The sequence below is a fragment of the Patiria miniata genome, unplaced genomic scaffold (genome assembly GCF_015706575.1).
Source record: "Patiria miniata isolate m_02_andy unplaced genomic scaffold, ASM1570657v1 HiC_scaffold_6, whole genome shotgun sequence".
NCBI classification, from domain to species: domain Eukaryota; kingdom Metazoa; phylum Echinodermata; class Asteroidea; order Valvatida; family Asterinidae; genus Patiria; species Patiria miniata.
The window spans coordinates 16,771,897-16,792,207 of NW_024037073.1; the positions used below are offsets into that span (position 1 = coordinate 16,771,897).

The following is a 20,311-nucleotide window of genomic DNA, read 5'->3' on the forward strand; positions in this document are numbered from 1 at the left end:
AAAACCTCAGATTCAACAAGCATTTTTTTTAAATGTACACGAAAGCTTCGGAATCGGAAAGCGATCGGAAAGCGATCGGTTGGTGGTGTCCCCCCCCCCCCATCCCCCGACCCCGGCTACGCCACTGCGAAGAAGCACGGTTCAAACGTAATAACATGGTACTGTGACTGCAATTTCAGTGCGGGAAAGTAGGAAAATTCATTTAAACTTCATTGCACAGGCTAGAAAAGGCGTACAAGCTGTTGAAAATAAGCTGTTGACCTAATTGGTGATTTTTTTTGGTTTAATTTTTTTAATGAAATATAATTTACGGATCCTTCTTCTTGCCTTCAATGTGGCCTGGGGGAAATTGCAAAATTTCGCTTCTTTAAAAGGTGTAGACCAGTAAATAGGCCCAGAATTGCCTAGGCGGGCCAAATCACAATTTGTATGCCCTCATTTACTCTGTTTTTAGAGCATTTTGTGGACCATGAATTTGAGGGTTTGTAGGCAAAAAAAGATGGATGGTAGCCGTGCACCGGAGTGCGAGCTCGTATTTCTGTGAAATTTGGATGAAATTGGGCCCTAAAATTGCTCTAGTTTGCAATGGAGTGCAGGCATCATTTTCCAAAATGGCGATGGGTGTACAGGACTTCTTTTAGAGGTGATCATCTTGGGATGAAATTTTCTCCCAAAAGTCATGGGTTAACCCTCAAAAGATTGAACAGAAAATGAAAGATGTTGAGAAGAAGCTTTAATTTGATGTATGTCTCAAACACCTTGGAGTGTTGTGAGTATTTTTCCTGAATTTCGGAAGTGGGCGTATTAATCACTGGCAGTTTATTTACTAGTGTGCAACCATCGGGAACATGGAGAAATGAAGCCCGCCATCTGATGTTAACACTAAAGTCACAGCGCCAAATTCGTGTCACACACCGGTGGCTTTATGTGAAACTCTATTTTTAGTTGACACCAAACACAAGGCCTCATCACAGGTCCAACGAAAGCTCCAAATCCACAGTTATTTCTTCATGATCACTTTGCTAGCAGTCACAAGGATTTTCCCAACGACGAGTATGGGTCTAACAACGCGGCTTCTGGTCCCGGTGGCTTGCGTCCTGTTCCTGGTCGGAGGCCGGGTCCAATCGCAGGGTGAGTTTCTCTCCGAGTTGCTCACTTTTTAATCCTTTTGGGCCCGATTTCACGGCGCTGCTAAGCACACGCTTTTCTGCTAATAGAGCCTCTTTGTATTTCCCGGAGCACTCGGGTGCTATTAAAGAGGCAGATGTAATGCTTTTAAGAGTTCTGAGAGAAACCTCCCCGCAGGCAGTGGACGCAGGCGTTAGCATGATAACTTCGTAAAAAGGTTACGCTTATAGGATAAGCACCATTCTTCTGCATTAGTGTAAGCACAACTGTTCTGCTACTTTTAAAGGCATAAAGGGTCATTTGCATTTCATAATTTTTTTTTCGTTTCCAATAATAACACCACTCAAAATCCAAAGGAGAATGTAAAAACCTAACCAGTTGCAGGTCAGTGGGTGTAACACTTTTCGAGAAAACAGTGCAAAATTCCGAAAAAAAATCACGCACAACATTCTGATCACGAATCACGATTTCGTCAATAGCGCTCCTGTTTCCAAAAATCAGTCGATTGACTGATTATTGGAAATCACATATACATTTCCTGATTTCATGTACATAACGGCAAGCCAGACGAAATAACTAATCGAGGTGTTTAGCACCAGTACGATAAATCCAAGTAAGTTTTTCGGAAGCTAAGGTTACCTTGGGGATAAATGCAAATGACGTTTATTGCTTTGAGCGTTGCCATGAAATACATGTTACAGATCTAATAATAACGTAATAAATTGCTTGACCGGTTTTAAACACTATGTTTAAGACCGGTTGGTGTCTGGATGCTGATAATTACCCGCGACGGGCTCTCGACCAATAATGAATGGGTAAACCGTCTTGGGTATTTATTTATTTTATCTTCATCTTGTGCACCAATGAATGTCAAGCTGTTTGTTTGTCCTGCCGTCTGAGATATTGTCTCCATGGGCCGTTCTGTTAATGTTTAAGTTATAGTTTGTTTCAAGCTATAAATTACCTGACTGCTTCTAAAGATGTTTCACTGGCAAAGCGTCCATTGACTGTAGCAATGTCTAATGGAAATAATGGAAAAAGACCCCTCGAATCACTTCAAGGTGATATTGGAGGTTTCCAAGGTTAGGGGTTGTATTATTCAGTGTTTTCTCCCTTCGCAAACATGACCTGGCAAAGCGAATCCATGCAGTAGCCGATTCAGCAACACGAAACTTTACGTAATGACGCTGGCGTAACTCCACTTGCGCAACATTTTGTAGCGTTGTTCACGTTGTGCAGCACTTACTTATATGGTCTGCGACTTACGCATATAGATAAACAAAAAAGGCAATGGCTTTACTGACTTTATTTTGTACAGATGCCAAATTTTGGAATGACCAGGCTAAACAGACTTTGCAGAATGCCCTGAACCGCGAGCGCACGTTGAACAAGAACGTGGCTAAGAACGTGGTGTTCTTCCTAGGGGACGGCATGGGGATGTCCACCGTGACTGCGGCGCGGATCATGAAGGGGCAGAACATGGGCAACCCGGGGGAGGAGACGGTGCTGAAGTGGGAGGAATTCCCCAGCGTTGCCCTTTCCAAGGTAGGTGGACAAAAACAAAATACTAGGCCACATTTTCTTGGGCTGTAACCACGCCAGTTTCATGGTAAAAAAAATAGCGACGTTTACAATTTAGTAGCTTTGCTTCAATCTAACAATAATAATTTTTCAAAACAAAGATAAACCAAAGCAATACACTCTTATGAGATATGGAGTCCGGATTCTGATACTTTTCCGGGTTATGACATGACCTTCTATTTGAAAAAGGACCTTTCTCTGTTGGTCCGTGTTTTCCGGCCCTACTTTCCTGATTGACAGTAACCCTGACCAGCAGTGGCCTAGTTGTTGGGTCGACAGCTGTAAAACTGTATCGGATTAATGTCTGACCACCGTAGTGCGCTCCTATATGGGCAACTACTATATAATTGAAGAGACGTCTATATAGCAGACTTGCATGACTCGTGACTCGGACTCGGACCTGAGTCCGACTCGAGTCCCATTTTCCGAGTCACGATGACAAATGACTCGGGCTGTAGCGGCTGGCTTGCTTCCGATATGTTAATTTGGGAAATCAATTCATAGAAATAATTATGTACTCGGACTCGGACTCGAACTCGGACTCGGACTCGATGTTTGGTGATTCGAATACAAGTCCGCCAATTTGGGCTATAGACATGTTGTGTATACATATCCAGCGCCATTTGTATGGGTGCCCAACAAGGTCTGTAAATGACATCTAGCATTATTTGGTCCAAATCTGAAGCTAAACAAAATTGTTTGAATAGGTCGATCGTTCTACACGGTTACATGTACGTGTTCGTGCCGTCCCAGACACTACCTGACTCGGCCTTGATCCCTCGTACAAACAAGATGAAATCTGCAGAGATATATTTATGGAACTGAAAACAATTGAAACCCACCTGCAGGAAAGCTATAAAATTGTTCATGCACGACAGCTTTACCCCCTGAGCAGTGGGAAATATGTCTATTATTAAAGAAATGTAAAAAAAAAGTTTATGAGAAATATGAGACCTATAATTGTGTAGCACCTTTATAAGGGTTTACAAAGTGCTGCGGGGCATATCCTATTGTAGTCACTGCCAGAAACAGCGGGGCAAATCCCTTCTCTACAATTTTGGGGGCCAAGCGAGGGGCCAAAAAATAGGGGCAAAGAAAAAATCCGGTGGCGGGGCAACATAAGGAAAATAACCGGCCGTGAAAAAATTAAAACGGGGAAGGTTTGACATCATTAGGGCTTGGGGCGCTTTTCAAAAATTCATATACGTATTTATGTACAAAAAGCCGCGTTTTAGGACCAATTCCGAGACTTTCCAGTCTTACATACACAACAAAAAATTGACTTCTTGTATTTTTTACTTTTCTTTTACCTGAACATGTTTTCTTTCAATTGATTTTGTTTGATTTTATTGGGGTGAAACGCCCCCCTGCACCCCCCTCCCGGCCTTAGCGCCGCCAATGACCCTAACTCTCAAGTCTTCGATCATTTGAATTATGCAGAATCTTGCTGCACTGAGCATAGTTTAAGGTTAGAGGGTTTTGTTTTTTTACAGCACTCGACCTTTTAAACTTTTTCAGTGAAAAGTGCTTACTCGAAGCCAACCATTGTGCTAACAATGATTTTCACAATGGTTTGCTTACTTGGATGACGTCCATGACGATTTCGCAATTTCTATGGAGTTCCCCATCTTACGCCTTCGGCGCTATAAGATCTCTGGTTGTAACCCAATTATTTTATGATGTGCCCGTCACTTTAACAACTTAACAAACAAATTAGCGCAACACCCTGACCTGAAAATACCGGAAATATACTACCATATTTAAACATTTTTGTTAAATTGTCCTATTTCCTGAAAATATTCCGTCATGGAAGTGTTTGCCTGAAAAAGTGGCAACCTTCTCAAAAATTTGAAAACTTGGCCCGTTTGAAAAGAGGACACAGGCAATGTCTGTACAGTTTCAACAGTCCTAACAGGTTGCCATTCGCATTGCTGATGATTCCTTCCCCGTGCTTTGGCAATCAATTAAGATGAGCAGGTGCGGCAATAACGTACGAACGTGCGCATTAAAATATTCATTATGGCCCTGCAGTAGGCCGCGAAAAAAAATGCCGTAGGCGGATGAAGCACTATATCCTGAATAATTCAGTAGCTTCAATGGAAAGATTATGTCTATTCATAAGAAAAGTACAACGACGTCAACACCATTGCTGTTATTTGATCAACAGTTACAGTAAGAACGCCTGTCGTCAAGCCTGGCTAAGTACTAAGTAGTCCAGTCCATGTTTAACTATGGATCGACAAATCCCTTGAACAAATCCACTGATGCCCAATTGTCATTGACTATTTTACTTCTACAAATGTATCGTTAGTATGGTGATTCCATCGAAACTACTGATTTTTCGAATGAATGGCTTCACCCGCCTGTGGAACCCAAAATATGCCGCCAGGCCAGAATCAATAATATAATAAACAGACGTCTGTAGTGACGTTTACAACGCCTCAACCACAAATTCTGTGTCTTGAATGGCCGAGAGCGGGTCACATGGTATACAAATATTGAGTGGCTCAGCGTGGAATGGGAGGAATATTATCGCAAGGCAAAATCTGGACTTTTCCATTTCGCGAGGCGAAGCCGAGTGAACTGGAAAAGTTCCGATTTTATCGAGCGATAATATTCCTCCCATTTCACAATTTAAAGCCACTCAATTCTCGAAGGCGTCATTTGCTTCTCAAAAGTGGGGGTGGTACATACAGAAACTCATGTTTATCTTGATGGTTGGCACCGTGCTTCAGAACGACAGACTTTACAAGTACATTTTATGCGTAGGGCCAATGCATACATGCTGTACAGCGTCAGTTGGTGCATTCGAAATTTATGAGAGAGACCCTAAAACTGTTTTAAAAACTTTTCTCTGCGCGTGGGTGTGTCTGCATGGGTAGGCCTATGTGTTTCATGGCACATTGCGGTATTTTCGTAGGCCTTCCCCCTAGTTTTCGTAGGCCCCCAAATTTTTCGTAGGCCCTATAGGCACAGTGCCTACTGTGCATATTGGGTAATCCGGGCCTGTATGTACGCATGCGCAGAAGCCACAATTCCTCGTTAACCCGTGAAATATGCTTACAGTAAGCACGGAAATGTTTGCTACATAGTAAGCAAGGATTTGTTGGCTAACGGTATAAGCAGCGCCATGAATTTGGGCCCAGGATAATTTTTTATAAGGAAATGTAATCATTACATGGTATTTGAACTGCAGATTTTGTTAAGCAAAATAATTTCTGGGCTTAGCTCCGATCTGTGCTTGAATTTGAAGTACATTATGTTCAGGGGCGGCGGGACCGGAACGGGGGCGCCCCCCCCCCCGATTTTCCGGGGTCTACCCGATGTTCCCCACTACCGATGTTCTCCGAAATCCTTATAGGATTAGGGTTAGGATTAGGGTTGTAGGATAGGGATTTCGGAGAACATCGGTATTGGGAAACATCGGTATTGGGGAACATAGGTATGCACCCGATTTTCCCAGGCCGACAAAAGTGCCCCTCTCGCGGTCATAAATGTGCCCCCTCCCGATGAAAACAAACCTGCCCCTCAAACGCACACATGAAAGCATTATGATCGCGCTTAAAATTGTCTCCTCTCTTGTAATGCAAAAACTGCCCCTCAAATAATAATAATAAAAATAAAGAACATTTGTAAAGCGCCGGTATCCGCCTAAAAAAAAGGCGCTCATGTCGCTGGAGGAGAAAGTCAAGTTAGGATTATGTGTTGTGAGAGTAGGCTTGTTAAGGTGAGATTTTATGTTTGTCTTAAATGTTGTGATGGATTGAGATGATTTGATTCGATTTGATTTGATTTGAGATCGGATGATTTGAGATGATTTGGTTCCATACTCGGGCTGACGCTGCAGTAAAGGATCTGTCACCCCAAAGAGTGGAGGTCCTGGGCTCATGAAGCATCATGAGCTCACTGGAGCGGAGTCCGGTGCGTGCTGTTGAGTACGGGTGGATGAGCTCGATGAGATACTTCGGCGCATTGTTGTGGAGGATGTTGTACACGATTAGTCCAAGTTTGTATTTGATTCTGTATGATACTGGAAGCCAGTGGAGATCTGCTAACACGGGAGTGATGTGAGAATGTCTACAAGTGAGAGAGATTAGTCGCTGCAAACGGTTTAGTTGATTTAGGTTAATGCCATACAATACTGAATTGCCCATATCAATTTCGGATGTGATGAAAGCGTGAACAAGTATTTCAGTTGTGTGTTTGTCAAGATATTTTCGAATGTGTCCAAAGTTACGGATCGACATGCAGACTGATCTAGAAATTGATGTAAGGTGAGGTTCCATGGATAGAGATGAATCAAAGATAATGCCGAGATTGCTGACTTGATTAGATGGCAGGATGGTCGAATCACCAACCCTTATGGATGGAACATGAACTTTACACAAACTGCTGCTTTGAACCTATGATGATAAATTCGGTCTTTTCGTCGTTGAATTTGAGCCAGTTGTGAGTCATCCAAGAACGTACGTCATCAATGCATGTTTCCATCTGCTGGATTGCTGAATCGACCTTATATTGTTGAGGGTCTACTGACATATATAATTGGGTATCATCTGCATAACAATGATAGGATAGACCATGCTTTCGAGTGATTTCACCAAGTGGCATTGTACACAGAGAGAACATGACGGGCCCTAGGACTGATCCTTGAGGTAGCCCAAAATCAAGAGAGACAGTTGCCGACCTTGAATCATTGACCCGGACAAATTGAGATCGGTCATTAAGGTGTGATTTAAACCAGTCTAATGCAACTCCATCTATCCTAATACGAGTGCTGGGGCGGCTGAATAATGTGGCATGGTCAACTGTATCAAAAGCTGCTGGTAGGTCGAGCAGCACGAGCAATGATATCCTTAGCCTTGGTCAATGCTCTCGTCGTTATTCGTCCCGTACGCGGTCAATCGTCGGCATATATCCTCACGCGCTATGCACAGGCATGTAAAAATACAGCGCGAACAGCGACCTCACGCGGCCACTATTTTTATATGCAAATCAGTTGGGGACGATCGAGAGCCTTGGTTCAATCGTCGGCAAAAGCGTAATGTTTTTCTTTATTTTGCGCTGGATTTCTAGCGCACGACCTCGTATGCGAATACAGATAAGTGCAGGCGGGGCTAATATGTGGAGTGTCCAATCACACCTTGGTAAATCCGGACGTCATCAAATTATTTGCAGCTATACGCCTTTTGCGGACGTGACAGGAACCACAGTTGTGTGTATTGGTGCCTGTGGCAGGCAATTCTGTCCCCCCTGGTAAATGTGTCCCCCCCCCCCCCGGACAGATCTACCGGGTCGTGACCCGGTAAATCTGTCCGGGGGGACACTTTTACCTAGGTAAACCTGTCCCCCTCTAGGTAAATCTGTCCCCCTGCACGACGTTAAATGTGTCCCCCCTGGTAAATGTGTCCCCGTGCAACGTCACAAGTCTAGCACCCAGACTGTATATTAGTGAAGTTATTAACTGTTTTTGCTCGGCGCCTTGCTAAATTCGGGAATGGTGCTTACGTCATCGATCAAAGCACAACTCCCGTTTTGATGACGACTTCGGGAGCGAACGATTTGCATGGTGGGCGTGCGCGCGAGTGTACCGCACCTACGGGCCGCGGCCGGGGACGGGGACAACAGCTAGTGCACCAGCAGCAGGCCTGCGGCCCGGTGACCCGTGTCGCGTATAATTTTGCCAATTCTCCTCATTGGAGTCCGCCATTACAGTCACACGCATATCGGCGGCTGATGCGTGAGGGCGTGCTAGCGATAGGTTGAGTGTTACTACGCGCGCCTTCTGCAGAAACATAGATCGGTTGATTAACATCTAAACGTTAATTTCTTTTTGATAATTATTGATGAAGGGTGGAATAATCTAAAAATGTATACCCTGTGCGCTGAATTCATTATAATAACATCAATATAACAACTTATGCGTGCAAAACCAGGGGGGGGGGACAGAATTAACTGGAGGGGACAGAATTAACTGGAGGGGGACAGAATTAACGGGACAGGGGGGGACACTTTTACCTAGGTAATTCTGTCCCCCGGACACTTTTACCGGGGGACAGAATTACCGTCCACACCGTGTGCAGAGACACACAACGTGTACGTGTATGGATCATGTACGGTGCCACGTTTCACTATGCAAGTTTCCACGCAACGATCGACCAATAAGAAAACGACATTTAAGGTCAGCTAAGGCTATTAACATAATGAGCACCACCCCAAAAACCTCAAATGGACGATTGAACCAAGGCTCTCGATCGTCCCCAACTGATTTGCATATAAAAATAGTGGCCGCGTGAGGTCGCTGTTCGCGCTGTATTTGTACATGCATGTGCATAGCGCGTGAGGATTATATGCCGACGATTGACCGCGTACGGGACGAATAACGACGAGAGCATTGACCAAGGCTATGATATCCTGCGCTTGTCCATAGCCTGCGACAGGTCATTCTGGATTTTGAGGGTGGCAGACTCGACGCTGTGATTAGCACGGAAGGCAGATTGATGCTGGTCATGTAAAGATGAGAGTTGCATTAAGACTACCCTCTCAAGGGTTTTACTCAAAAAGGAAAGATTCGACATCGGTCTGTAATTCTTCGTTTCCTCAAAAACACAAATACTCCTCGCATATTAACAAGATGTGAATCTTCTCGAGATTGAAAACTATCCCTCGAAAGCACAATTTAGTGCCCCGCTCGCAACATTGAAACTGTGCCCCTCTGACGATGGAAAACTGGCCTGTAAAAAAAAATTATACGCGAATAAAATGGTCACTGAACTGACCATCAATGCAACAGTGCCCCTCTCAAGATTAAAACAAAATCATGGTGCCTTTGCATATGCCTAACTATAGTCAAAATTATCAAGGGTGGACCCAGAGAGGTTACTGCCGGGGGTGTGCCGGAGGCCGAAGGTCTCTCTCAAGTGAAACATTACCTTATTTGAGACCAATACGGCTATATTGAGACTACTTCAGGAATATGCCTACACTGTGATTTTTTTGAGTGAGGGAATTTAGATTTTTAAAATTTTTAACGCAAACATTTTTAAAAGTGTTGATCAATGTTGTTAGTAAATTGTGTTCCAGGTAACACGTATTCCTTGCAATGTGAACGAAAATAGTTTCAAAATGTTGTCCTCTTTCACACCAACGGAAGGTGCCTTTTTTCTGAGCAAGTGCCCCTTTTTGGTGATGCCCCCCCAGTTTGAAAAGCGTTCCACCGCTGCTGATTATGGTTAGCAGGTGCAAATTGACCCTGGTATGTTTTTTCTTCTTTTTACTCCAAACACAGACCTACAGTGTGGACAAGCAAGTTGGATCCTCGGGCTCTTCAGCCACTGCGTGCTTCTGTGGAGTGAAGGCCAACGACAACATGCTTGGTCTGGACTCCAGAGGGCGATATGGAGATTGCGCGTCCAGTATCGGTGCAGCCGTGGATTCCTTCCTGATTCTAGCCCATCGGGCAGGTAACCATTGAACTTACTTACTTTTCTGGGGCCTATTGTAGCACTGTATGCAGTTTAAAACTCCTAAGGCAAAATATACCTCTTTTTCCCCCCACGGGTAACTGACTCGACTCGAGTCACTGAGAGCGAATGACTCGACTCGACTCGAGTCCCTCATCAGAAGACCTGACTCGACTCAAGTCGACGGCTAATAACACTCGAGTCTCAAAACTGTGCGAAATTATCTTTTGCGGTTACTATTTAAATAGAACAAACTTATATTTCTTTGCGTAATTTGCGTTACCGTCAAGTTGTGGCCGCTTATTGCGTACAAATACACGCCATATCACGGACTTCCCCCTCGTGGTTTTAAAAGATAGCGCACAAACTACTATCCCGCTGAACCAATTCTTGGTTTCATCGTCGGCTTGGGCGATTTCTTAAGCCCTTGCTGGAACTACAGATAATATTGATGTCCTGCTTTCAAAAAAATAATATGTTACAGACAAAATATGACACTTGTAAACAAGTCTAGTAAACTTTCCTTATTTGCATAATTATGCATAAAAGCTCTGGCATTTTTGTTGCCTGAGGGCGCCGTTTGGTTGGGTGTGGTCAGCTCCTTGGACATGCATGACCATATGTACATGTGTATGTACATGTACATGTGCACACCGAAGGAACACAAGGCACCAGTTTATGATGAGCATCCAAAGACCTAAAATATGCTGCGCAGTACCCAATTAGACAGCTTCTCAAAATAATATCTACATTACGTAGATATTTGAGAAGCTGTCTAATTGGGTGCCTTGTGTTCCTTCTTCCATTCCGCTAACCAAACGCTTGCCTACTGCAATGGTGGCTGACCACGGGGAAACCTGATTGCCACGTCCAATGTACTTTGACGTCACAAGATCAGATCCTACATGTAAACAAAGTGTTGCTTGTATAGTGAGATGTGCTTTCAAGTGTACGAAGTGTTGCGTGTAGTGGAAACAAGTTAAAATTATTTCATTTTTGTCGCATTAAAGGAAAATCGACTGGTTTTGCGACCACATCCCGTGTGACTCACGCTACACCGGCCGCCCTCTACGCCCACGCCCCGAGCCGCGACTGGGAGAACGATGGCGACATACCCACGGAGGAAGCGGCCAAGGGCTGCACGGACATCGGGGCGCAGCTTGTCGAGAACGGCCACGTGTTCGATGTAAGACCGGTGTTGAATATTGAGGGCACAATATTCGGGTTGCCTGTCCGCAGTGGCGTAGCCACCGGGGGGGGGGGGCGTGGGGGGGCGACCCCCCCCCCCCCATGAAACCTTGTCGCCCCCCCCCCCCCAGTCGCCCCCCACTGAGATTTTGAGTTTCTAAAAAAATTATCATTGATCTACATGACGCCTTGGGCCCTATTATGTACTACAATGTATCTTTTGCTTAGAAAATATTGGTTAAAGTGGTCAGAAATTGCCTCAGATAGCACCACAGAGCATTTAGAATCCAAAATTTTTCGGGGCCCTTAAGCGGGCCCCGAACCCCACGCCTATAGTTCAGAATTCTGGTAGTTGATTCAATGACTCCAACCTCGAAAACAATGTTCACAATATGCCTTTAGCTGAAAAACCCTCGAAAATTATGTTTAAATTATTATCTTTTGTGCTAAGATAATTATTGGTTAAAGTGGTAAGAAATTGCCTCAGATCACACCACAGAGCATCGAAAATCCATTTTTTTTTCCGGGGCCCTTCAGTGGGCCCCGAACCCCACGCCAATAGCTCAGAATACCGATAGCTGATTCAATGTCTCCAACCTCGAAAACGATGTTCAAATAATTATCTTTTGCCAAGAATATATTAGTTAAAGCATGGAGGAAAGTCGTAAGAAATTGCTTCAAATCACACCACAGAACATCTAGAATCCATTTTTTCCCCGGGGCCCTTAAGCGGGCCCCGAACCCCACGCCGTAAGGGCTTCGCGCTTCGCGCTTCGCGCTTGCATCAGTAATGATCAAGGTATTCCCCCCCCCCACTTTTGAGAAGCGATTGACACCCCTGCTTGACGCCCCCCCATGGATTGTTCCAGCCCCCCCCCCCCAGCGCCCCCCCCCCCCCCCCCCCCCCCCACTGAAAAATTCCTGGCTACGCCACTGCCTGTCCGGTTACACACCTATGTTCCGACACACCTATATGTTCCGACACCCCTATGTTCCAATACACCTATGTTCAGACTGCTCATAGTCCTATCCCTAACCCTAACCCTAACCGGGAGTAACACAATCCAATATGTGCGGGTTGTTGGAACATTCTCCGCCTGTCCATTTAATATGCATACTTTATTGAAGGCACCCTGACTTTCATATTGCTGGGGTTGGTGCTGAATGGGACGAGCAAATGGGTTTTAGGTGCTTGGGTGTAAGTTTGGTCTGTAATATAAAGACAAGATTAGAAATACAGTAAGTTACAAAGTATAACTGGTCAGCACTGCAACGGCAAATAGAGATACGGAACGAAAACATAGAGAAATATGGCTATTTCCGACACCTTTTGAACGTACCCCTATTTCACAATCAATTCGGCAACAATTAATGCTTAGATATAATTATGGTCAAGGATAAATGATCAATAAGGAAACAGATCTTAATCATCATATGAATGAGCTTGAACCACATAATTAGAACAAAAATTAATAAGCCATTAAACTCACCAGCCTATAGTGCAACATGCCTCACGCATGGTGTGCGCACGGAGCGGTCTGTTTCTTGAGGGCACGCTTCACGCTGAGCTGTTTCACTACAGCCGGTGTCGTGTGAAATTTGGACTCCTATAAAATTGAGTCCCTTTTAACCTGCTCTCGGTCTTACACAAATCTTCGTGTTCTAGCACCATGATTTCTAACAACTTTTCATCAATTGTTTCATAGGCCAAGAAAGTCACTTGGAACATTTGCCAGTCAATCCTCATGAATAAAAAAAAGAACAATTTTGAGGTTTCCCCCCAAAAAACAAGTGTTTTGTATTGGTTCGATTTTGATCTGTAATATTCTCCTGCAAAAAAAATCCTATTACTTATTTGATGATGCTAAAAAAAATCCTATTATGGCTCAACGTACATACCTCGTGATGATAATCTGACACTGTAGTTATTGGTAGTTTATTATCTGTCAATGAGCAAAAGACGATAATTTGGCTTTTCTAATAATAAGCTGACCTGGGAATTTAAAGTGAGGCTTCCAATCCCGAATTCTGGAATTGTTTTTCCGCAGGTGGTGTTAGGAGGCGGCCGCCGGGAGTTGACAGGCACCAACCAGACGGACCCCGAGTACCCGGACGAGGTCGGACACCGGACGGACGGCCGCAACATTATAGGTATCATGGCTCGATCAAATAATTATTGCTCGATGGAATATTTATAAAGAGGACAATGCGCACTGCACCTTACCAAGCACTCACAGCCCAAATTCTCAAACTGATCGAGTTTCAGCCGATGCAGTCTGCACAAGTCAATACGTTTAAGCGAATGAGGTGCTGACACTTTCCGGGTCAAAATGACACTTTTCCGGGTCAAAGTAACACTTCTTTAACTTTTTATTTTTGAGTCATTTTGTCATTCTGACCCGGAAAAAAAAGGAAAAGTTGCAAAATGATCCGGTTCATGAGTCAAAGAAGTGCCATTTGACCTGGAAAATGTCTCCAAGTCATTTTGACCAAGGAAAGGGTCATTTTGACCAAGGAAAATGTTAGCCCCCATGGGACCCGGATTCCGGGTCCAATCTGACCTGGGTCTTTTTAGAGTGTACATTTATAACGCCGCCATTGTTCAGGGGACAAAACAGTATGGTATTATGCCTAATTCTAAAGAGAAAAGAAAATTGTGGAAATGTAATTTTTGATATGTAGCAACTATACGTCAAAAAACTTTGCGTCAAAACTTTGTGAAATTGCCTTGCCAATAACCTTGTGAAATACGATCGCCTGAGAAGCGAGTTGTACTAAATTGGTCAAGCTCTGCCAATTTCCTCTCCCCAAATGGGTCGGTGTTGTCTGTTCTGTTTACAGTAATCGGTGTATTACAACCACGCAAGGCCCCCTTCAAAATTAAAAACACCCTAGAAAACACGAGACTTCTAGTGACCGACCGTTTTTTCCCCTCTTATGATTCAGAGGAATGGCTGAGCAAGAAAGCAGCAAATCGCACCAAGTACGTCTGGAACCTTGACGCCTTCAGCAGCGTGGATCCGGCGGAAACAGATGCCCTTCTCGGTATGCTATATACAATTCAAACACAGTCGATACAGGGAATCGCCATTTTCTATTAACCACTAAATGAGGTTATGGGTGCAGACCTACAAATCGACTCCCGTAGACCCCAATGGTAATTACGCGTACATCCAAACATTATTTAAAATACTTACAACTCTCCAAGGTGCTCGAGACACCCATCATATTAAAGCTTATTCATCATCTTTCATGTTCTGTTCATATTTATTGGGGGGGGGGGGTTTAACTGATGACTTTTGGGAGAAAATTCCATCCAAATATGAGCACCTCTAAAAGCAGTCCTGAAACCCATCGCCATTTTGAAAATGGACGCCTACGCTCTATTACAAAAGGGAGCCATTTCAGGGCCTAAGTTCATGCACATTTTATAGATATACGAGCTCGCAGTCCTCTTTCCGGCTTCCACACTTCCTTTTATTTTTTACAAATCCTCAGTTCACGGCCCTCAAAATGCTCTAATTCCTGAGAATTTGAGGGCATACAAATTGTGATTTGGCTCGCGTAGATCTGCACCCTTATATCGATGTCAAGTTTTTTGCCATTGACCCCAGGTCTGTTTGAGCGGGGTCACATGCACTTTGAGGCCGACCGCGCGGATGATGAGGCTGGGGAGCCCTCTATCGCCGAGATGACGGCGAAGGCAATCAAGATACTGCAGAAGGACCCAGATGGCTACTTTCTCGTTGTTGAAGGTATTCATGGTCAGAATATTTGAGAAAGTCCTAAACACACCGTATAACATCCGTAAATGGAAGCCATAAAGTATTTGCAGTTATAACGATACGAACATAATAATGATCTGGTGCTTTATACAGGGTGATTCAGAATGATTTTTTTGGTGGCAAATAGAATATAATTGAAAGGAAAAAACTAAGTGTTTCATAAATTATGAATAGTTATTACCTTGTCTTCCACAGCAATTTTGAATTTTTCAAATTTGTGGCTGTGGTGAGGAGTTATGCCATTTTCATTAAAGTGGCTCATTTTTCAGTCTGCACTCGGAATTTAAATGTATCAATAACTTCAAGTGAGTCAGTCACCATGACTAGGTTTTTTATTTGTTATTACACTGCTTCACATCAGTACGTGATTTCAGTAAATTTGTTGAACCATGGAACCGTGGTCAGAGTGTTTATTTAGCGTGTGTTCTTTTCTAGCGCTGTTCTTCAAAATGGTACAATAGATATACTTGAAACTTTCACCAAATATGTCCTAAATACCAGCTATTATATAACATATCTCATTTGCACTTGTTTTGATCATTGCTACATAACTTTTCACATTTTCTTTTGGGTCCAGATCATTCTGACTCACGCTGCATACCACTTTATATCAAAGCGCTGCACAATTAGTATCCCCGTTCATCAAGTTCACCTGTTTCTGCAGCAGCAGCGCGAGATCAGCGCAATCTGGTTTCTGCCTCCACAGGCACCCATTTATACTCCTGGTCGGAGAGAGGAAAGTGTAATAAAGTGTCTTGCCCAAGAGCAATGGCACCGTGTTCCCCTTCACGGCGCGAACCCACGTACTATTGCACGTGAGTCGAGCCCCCCCCCCCCCCCCCCAGCCATCGAACCACGGCGCTCCACAATGCAAACGACCGATCACATGTTTTCAGAACGTTTATTAAGCGAAGTGAATGTTTCTAAAAAAAGAAAAGAAGAAAAAGTAGTGTCAGGGATGACACTCTTCACTGTAGTTCTTTTCAAAATGTTTGTCTCGATTTTTTCTTCCTTCTCGATGCCAACAGCTGCCCGCATTGACCACGCCCACCATGACGGCAATGCAGCACGAGCCCTAACGGACACTCTAGCGATGGAGGAAGCCGTGATTAAGGCCATGGAATTGACCAATGAGAAGGACACGTTGGTCATCGTGACTGCTGACCACAGCCACACTATGACCATCGGCGCTTACCCGCTGCGGGGCACCCCTATTCTAGGTATGACTGGAAGCTGCGTCGTACAATAATTGTGGTGCTTCTGTTGATGTTGTTCTGTTTCTGCTTCCGTTGTCTGTCGCTGTTGTCGACCCCTCTGTTGCTGCCACGTACTGCAGTTGCTGTTGCATTTGAAATTGTTTCAGCTGTTGCTACAGTTGCTGTCACTTTTGCATTTAAAGTTGTTTTCAGCTGTTGTTACTGCTCTTGCTGTTGCATCTGAAGTTGTTTCAGCTGCTGCTGTTGTTGCATTTTCACTTGTTTCAGCTGTTGCCACTGCAGTTGCCGTTGCATCTGCTGAAGTTTCAGCTGTTTCTATTGCTTTTGTGTTGTATTTGTGTCAGATCAGTGTTGCCACTGCAGTTGCTGTGGTATCTGACGTTTCAGCTGTTGCTGCTACTTTAGCTGTTGCGGTTGATGTTGTTTCAGCTGTTGTCAATGATCTTGCTGTTACATCTGAAGTTGTTTCAGTTGTTGCTTCTGCTCTTGCTTTTGCATTTGAAGTTTTATCAGCTGTTGCTACTGCTCTTGCTGTTGAATTTCGAAGTTGTTTTAGCTGCTGCCACTGCTCTTGCTGTTGCATCTGAAGTTGTTTCAGCTGTTGCTACTGCTATTGCTGTTGCATTTTAAATTGTTTCAGCTGTTGCTACTTCTCTCGCTTTTACACCTGAAGTGGTTTCAGCTCTTGCTACTACTCTTGCTGTTGCATTTTAAGTTGTTTCAGCTGTTGCTACTCTTGCTGTTGCATTTTAAGTTGTTTCAGCTGTTGCTACTGCTATTGCTGTTGCATTTGAAATTGTTTAAGTTGTTGCCACTGCTCTTGCTGTTGAATCTGAAGTTGTTTCAGCTGTTGCCACAGATGCTGTTGCATTTCAATTTGTTTCAGCTATTGCTATACTGCTCTTGCTGTTGCATTTGGACTTGTTTCAGCTGTTGCTATGCTGCTGTGGCTTTGAACGGTGGTTGGTAAAATTTTTACAATCCTGTTTTTTTACTGCTTTAGTTTCATTTTGGTGCTATATTGCTGTGTATAGTGCTTACTAGTGACAGGCCTATAAGGATTGTTGGTGATGCGATTATTGCTGCTGTTGCCTATATGGTTACTATCTTTGTTAGTGTTGCTGATGCTGTTTTTATGGCAACGTCTTTGTTTAAACGGATTTCGCTGATGCTAGTCTGCTGTTGATATTGTTGTCATTGTTGTCATCGTTGTCATCATCAGTTGGGTGGACGTAGTGAACAGGTTGATTAATTTCTAACGTCAATTAGACACATCAATTGTTTTTCTCCACGCTGCTTCATTATAATACATGCTCTTCTCTTTCCTTTCAAGTGGATATCCACATTTGGCCAAGCATACTGAAATTATCAATCTACGTTAAGTGAAATTGGTTTCAACTTGACTGCAGGACTATACAATGATGGCGAAGGCTCGGACGGTATGCCCTACACGACCCTGAACTATGCAGACGGGCCGGGCGGCGAGATAGAGAGAGACAGCTACAATGCTGTGGGGAGCAGACGAAATCTTACCAACGTGAACACAGGTATGGTATATCAAGAGTTGTGCAACTAACCAGAAAGGATATTACAAAAATAAGGGATTATTATATGTTGGAATTACTTACCTTAATAGGCCTGAGACCTAATGTAGTAGACGATCCCTACTGCTGGCGTCCCGACTTCGCTCCCATAGGAAAACGCATATGTAAACAAAGCCATTACGTCATTAGGCCTCAGGTCTCTTAACACCATAAGACAATGTGTGGTTGGATCTGTGGTATACCAGCCATATATTGGTATACCAGTTATATTTAAAGAAAGGAACGGAAGAAACTTTGGGAAAAGAATCATCCGCTCATTATTTGGACACGTTTTCAGGTGGCATTGACTTCAAACAGTCGGCCATCGTCCCCAGAGAGGATGAGAGCCATGCCGGGGAGGACGTGGCCATCTACGCCAACGGACCCATGGCCCACCTCTTCCACGGAGTCCACGAGCAGAACTACATGGCGCACGTGGTGCGCTACGCCGCCTGCCTGGACTACAAGGAGCACTGTCAGATGAGCAGCGCGCCCTCGCGCGATGGGTTCAACCTGTGGCTGATATTGGTCACCGTATTCCTGAGCGTGCGTTTTTGGATTTAAAAAGTGTCTCTGGTTGCCGAGTGGGAAGTTTGTGGGGTTTTGTGGTTCGTCTATGATACAGAACTAAAGACAAACATAGGAGGAAAATGAGTCCTCGATTGGCCAGTCTTCCTCAATTGGAAATATTGCACAAATCGATCGAGAACAGTATAATAGTAATGGGAGAGGCTTAAGATAATGTAGGTTTTCAACAAATTTCATCAGAATGACAGGTGGCTGTCCTTTGTACGTTGCCTCCATAAATTCTCGCAAATGACCCATTAGGAAGACACGTTATAAATGGTGTACTTCAGGGAAACAACGAAAACAGGGTGGCATTTTAATGTCTCTTTATATATCAAGGCCTACTTATATCTCTAGGCATGCGTTTAACGTCGCAAATACCCTAAATCGGGACTCCTCGTGATGCAAACCCCAGAGTTACGAAGTTTAAACTTTGTAAATTTGGGTTGAAATATTAGGAAGACATTACATTTCTGCAGTGATGGTTAAGTGTTATTAAAGATCGTAGGTTTTTTTTTTACATAATGGTACCTTTAGGAGACGTCGATTTAAATGTTATACTTTATAGGGAGACACCGGACATTAAGGAGACATTTCAATGTCTCTCTTATGTCACAGCTCCTAATTAGAGGCAAAACGTTAGTGTCGCATATGGGCTAGATCCATTGCGCGTGGTCCTAGACATCAATGTACCGAAATTTGTGGGGTATAGGATGTGGTATAATTGGGGTTAGTTGGCATTAAGGAAAAGTTTTGTGCACAAGTGTTTGGGAATGTCTCTCAAATGACACGTTTCCAGGAACCAGAATATACACAATCATGTTAATGTTTCCTTCCTATTATTGAATCATGTGTCACATTAAATTCCTCTCAAGTTCCTGGCCTTCATTTCAAATTCCTTATAGCCAGGGGAACAAAATAAAAGGATATAGGTCCGTCGGAGATCTGGATTAGGGCCTACTTGACTTTTGTAGTTACTTCCCCACCAACCCAATCATTCTGAGTACAGCAGCATTACAATGCAGACGTATACACTGCAAAAACTGCAGTGTTAAATTTACACTGTTGGTATCTATATAGGACCATCTGGTGTTAAATTTTACTGGTGTTGTCCTATATAGATACCGAATGGTGTTACATTAACACTAAAGTTTTTGCAGTGTACAATTTTACCGATTTGTATACTACATGACATGAAAAGCCCCAGCAACACATTCACGGTTGGGAGCTACGGATATCCACGATTTAATTTGCGTGATAAACCGTTGGAGCACAGTATCTTCCTTGGGTATTCGTGGAGGGGCTACGGAAGTGTTAAACTGTTCCAAACTTCCGTGGTGAATCGTCATGAAAATCAATCCGTAGTGCAACCGTAGGACATCCGCAGGACAACCGTACTAATTCGTAGTGTTATTCGTGGCTATGTGTACATATTCTTGGGATTCGTAGTAGATCATTCGTGGTAGACATCTCTGTGAATTCGATACGAATGTCCTCCTGCCCGGATATGCTAGGATCCTGCTAAGGTTCTGCCACTACTAAGAAGATGTTTTCGATTGTAGACCTAAAAATAATTAAAATAATCAACAATTTTATATCGAAATTTCATATGAGGTCTGGTGCCAATGATCTATGACGTTGAATAAACCGAGTGATGGAATCGATTATTTGAGAGATCTGACTAATTTTTGTGAGCGTGAGTCCTAGCATGTATAGAGGATACGTGTTAAGTGTCGCATGAAGGATATGTGAACAACTGTAAATCTAGGGAAGAACAGTGATAATACCCAGAAGTTATG

General features: G+C 43.7%; 1 protein-coding gene across 2 annotated transcripts; it reads left to right on the plus strand.

The window, feature by feature from the left end:
• Nucleotides 1–798: 798 nt before the first annotated feature.
• On the plus strand, nt 799–19,616 carry LOC119743503 (alkaline phosphatase-like). Of its 2 annotated transcripts, XM_038219920.1 has the most exons (10): nt 799–1,131; nt 2,447–2,673; nt 9,998–10,172; nt 11,183–11,358; nt 13,409–13,511; nt 14,307–14,405; nt 14,975–15,115; nt 16,174–16,365; nt 17,772–17,909; nt 18,244–19,616. In XM_038219920.1, exons 1-10 carry the CDS (start codon nt 1,011–1,013, stop codon nt 18,507–18,509), a joined length of 1,638 nt encoding a protein of 545 aa, XP_038075848.1. In that variant the 5' UTR covers nt 799–1,010; the 3' UTR covers nt 18,510–19,616. The 2 variants fall into 2 exon arrangements, with proteins under 2 accessions (XP_038075848.1, XP_038075849.1); XM_038219921.1 differs by lacking the exon at nt 16,174–16,365.
• Nucleotides 19,617–20,311: the final 695 nt, after the last annotated feature.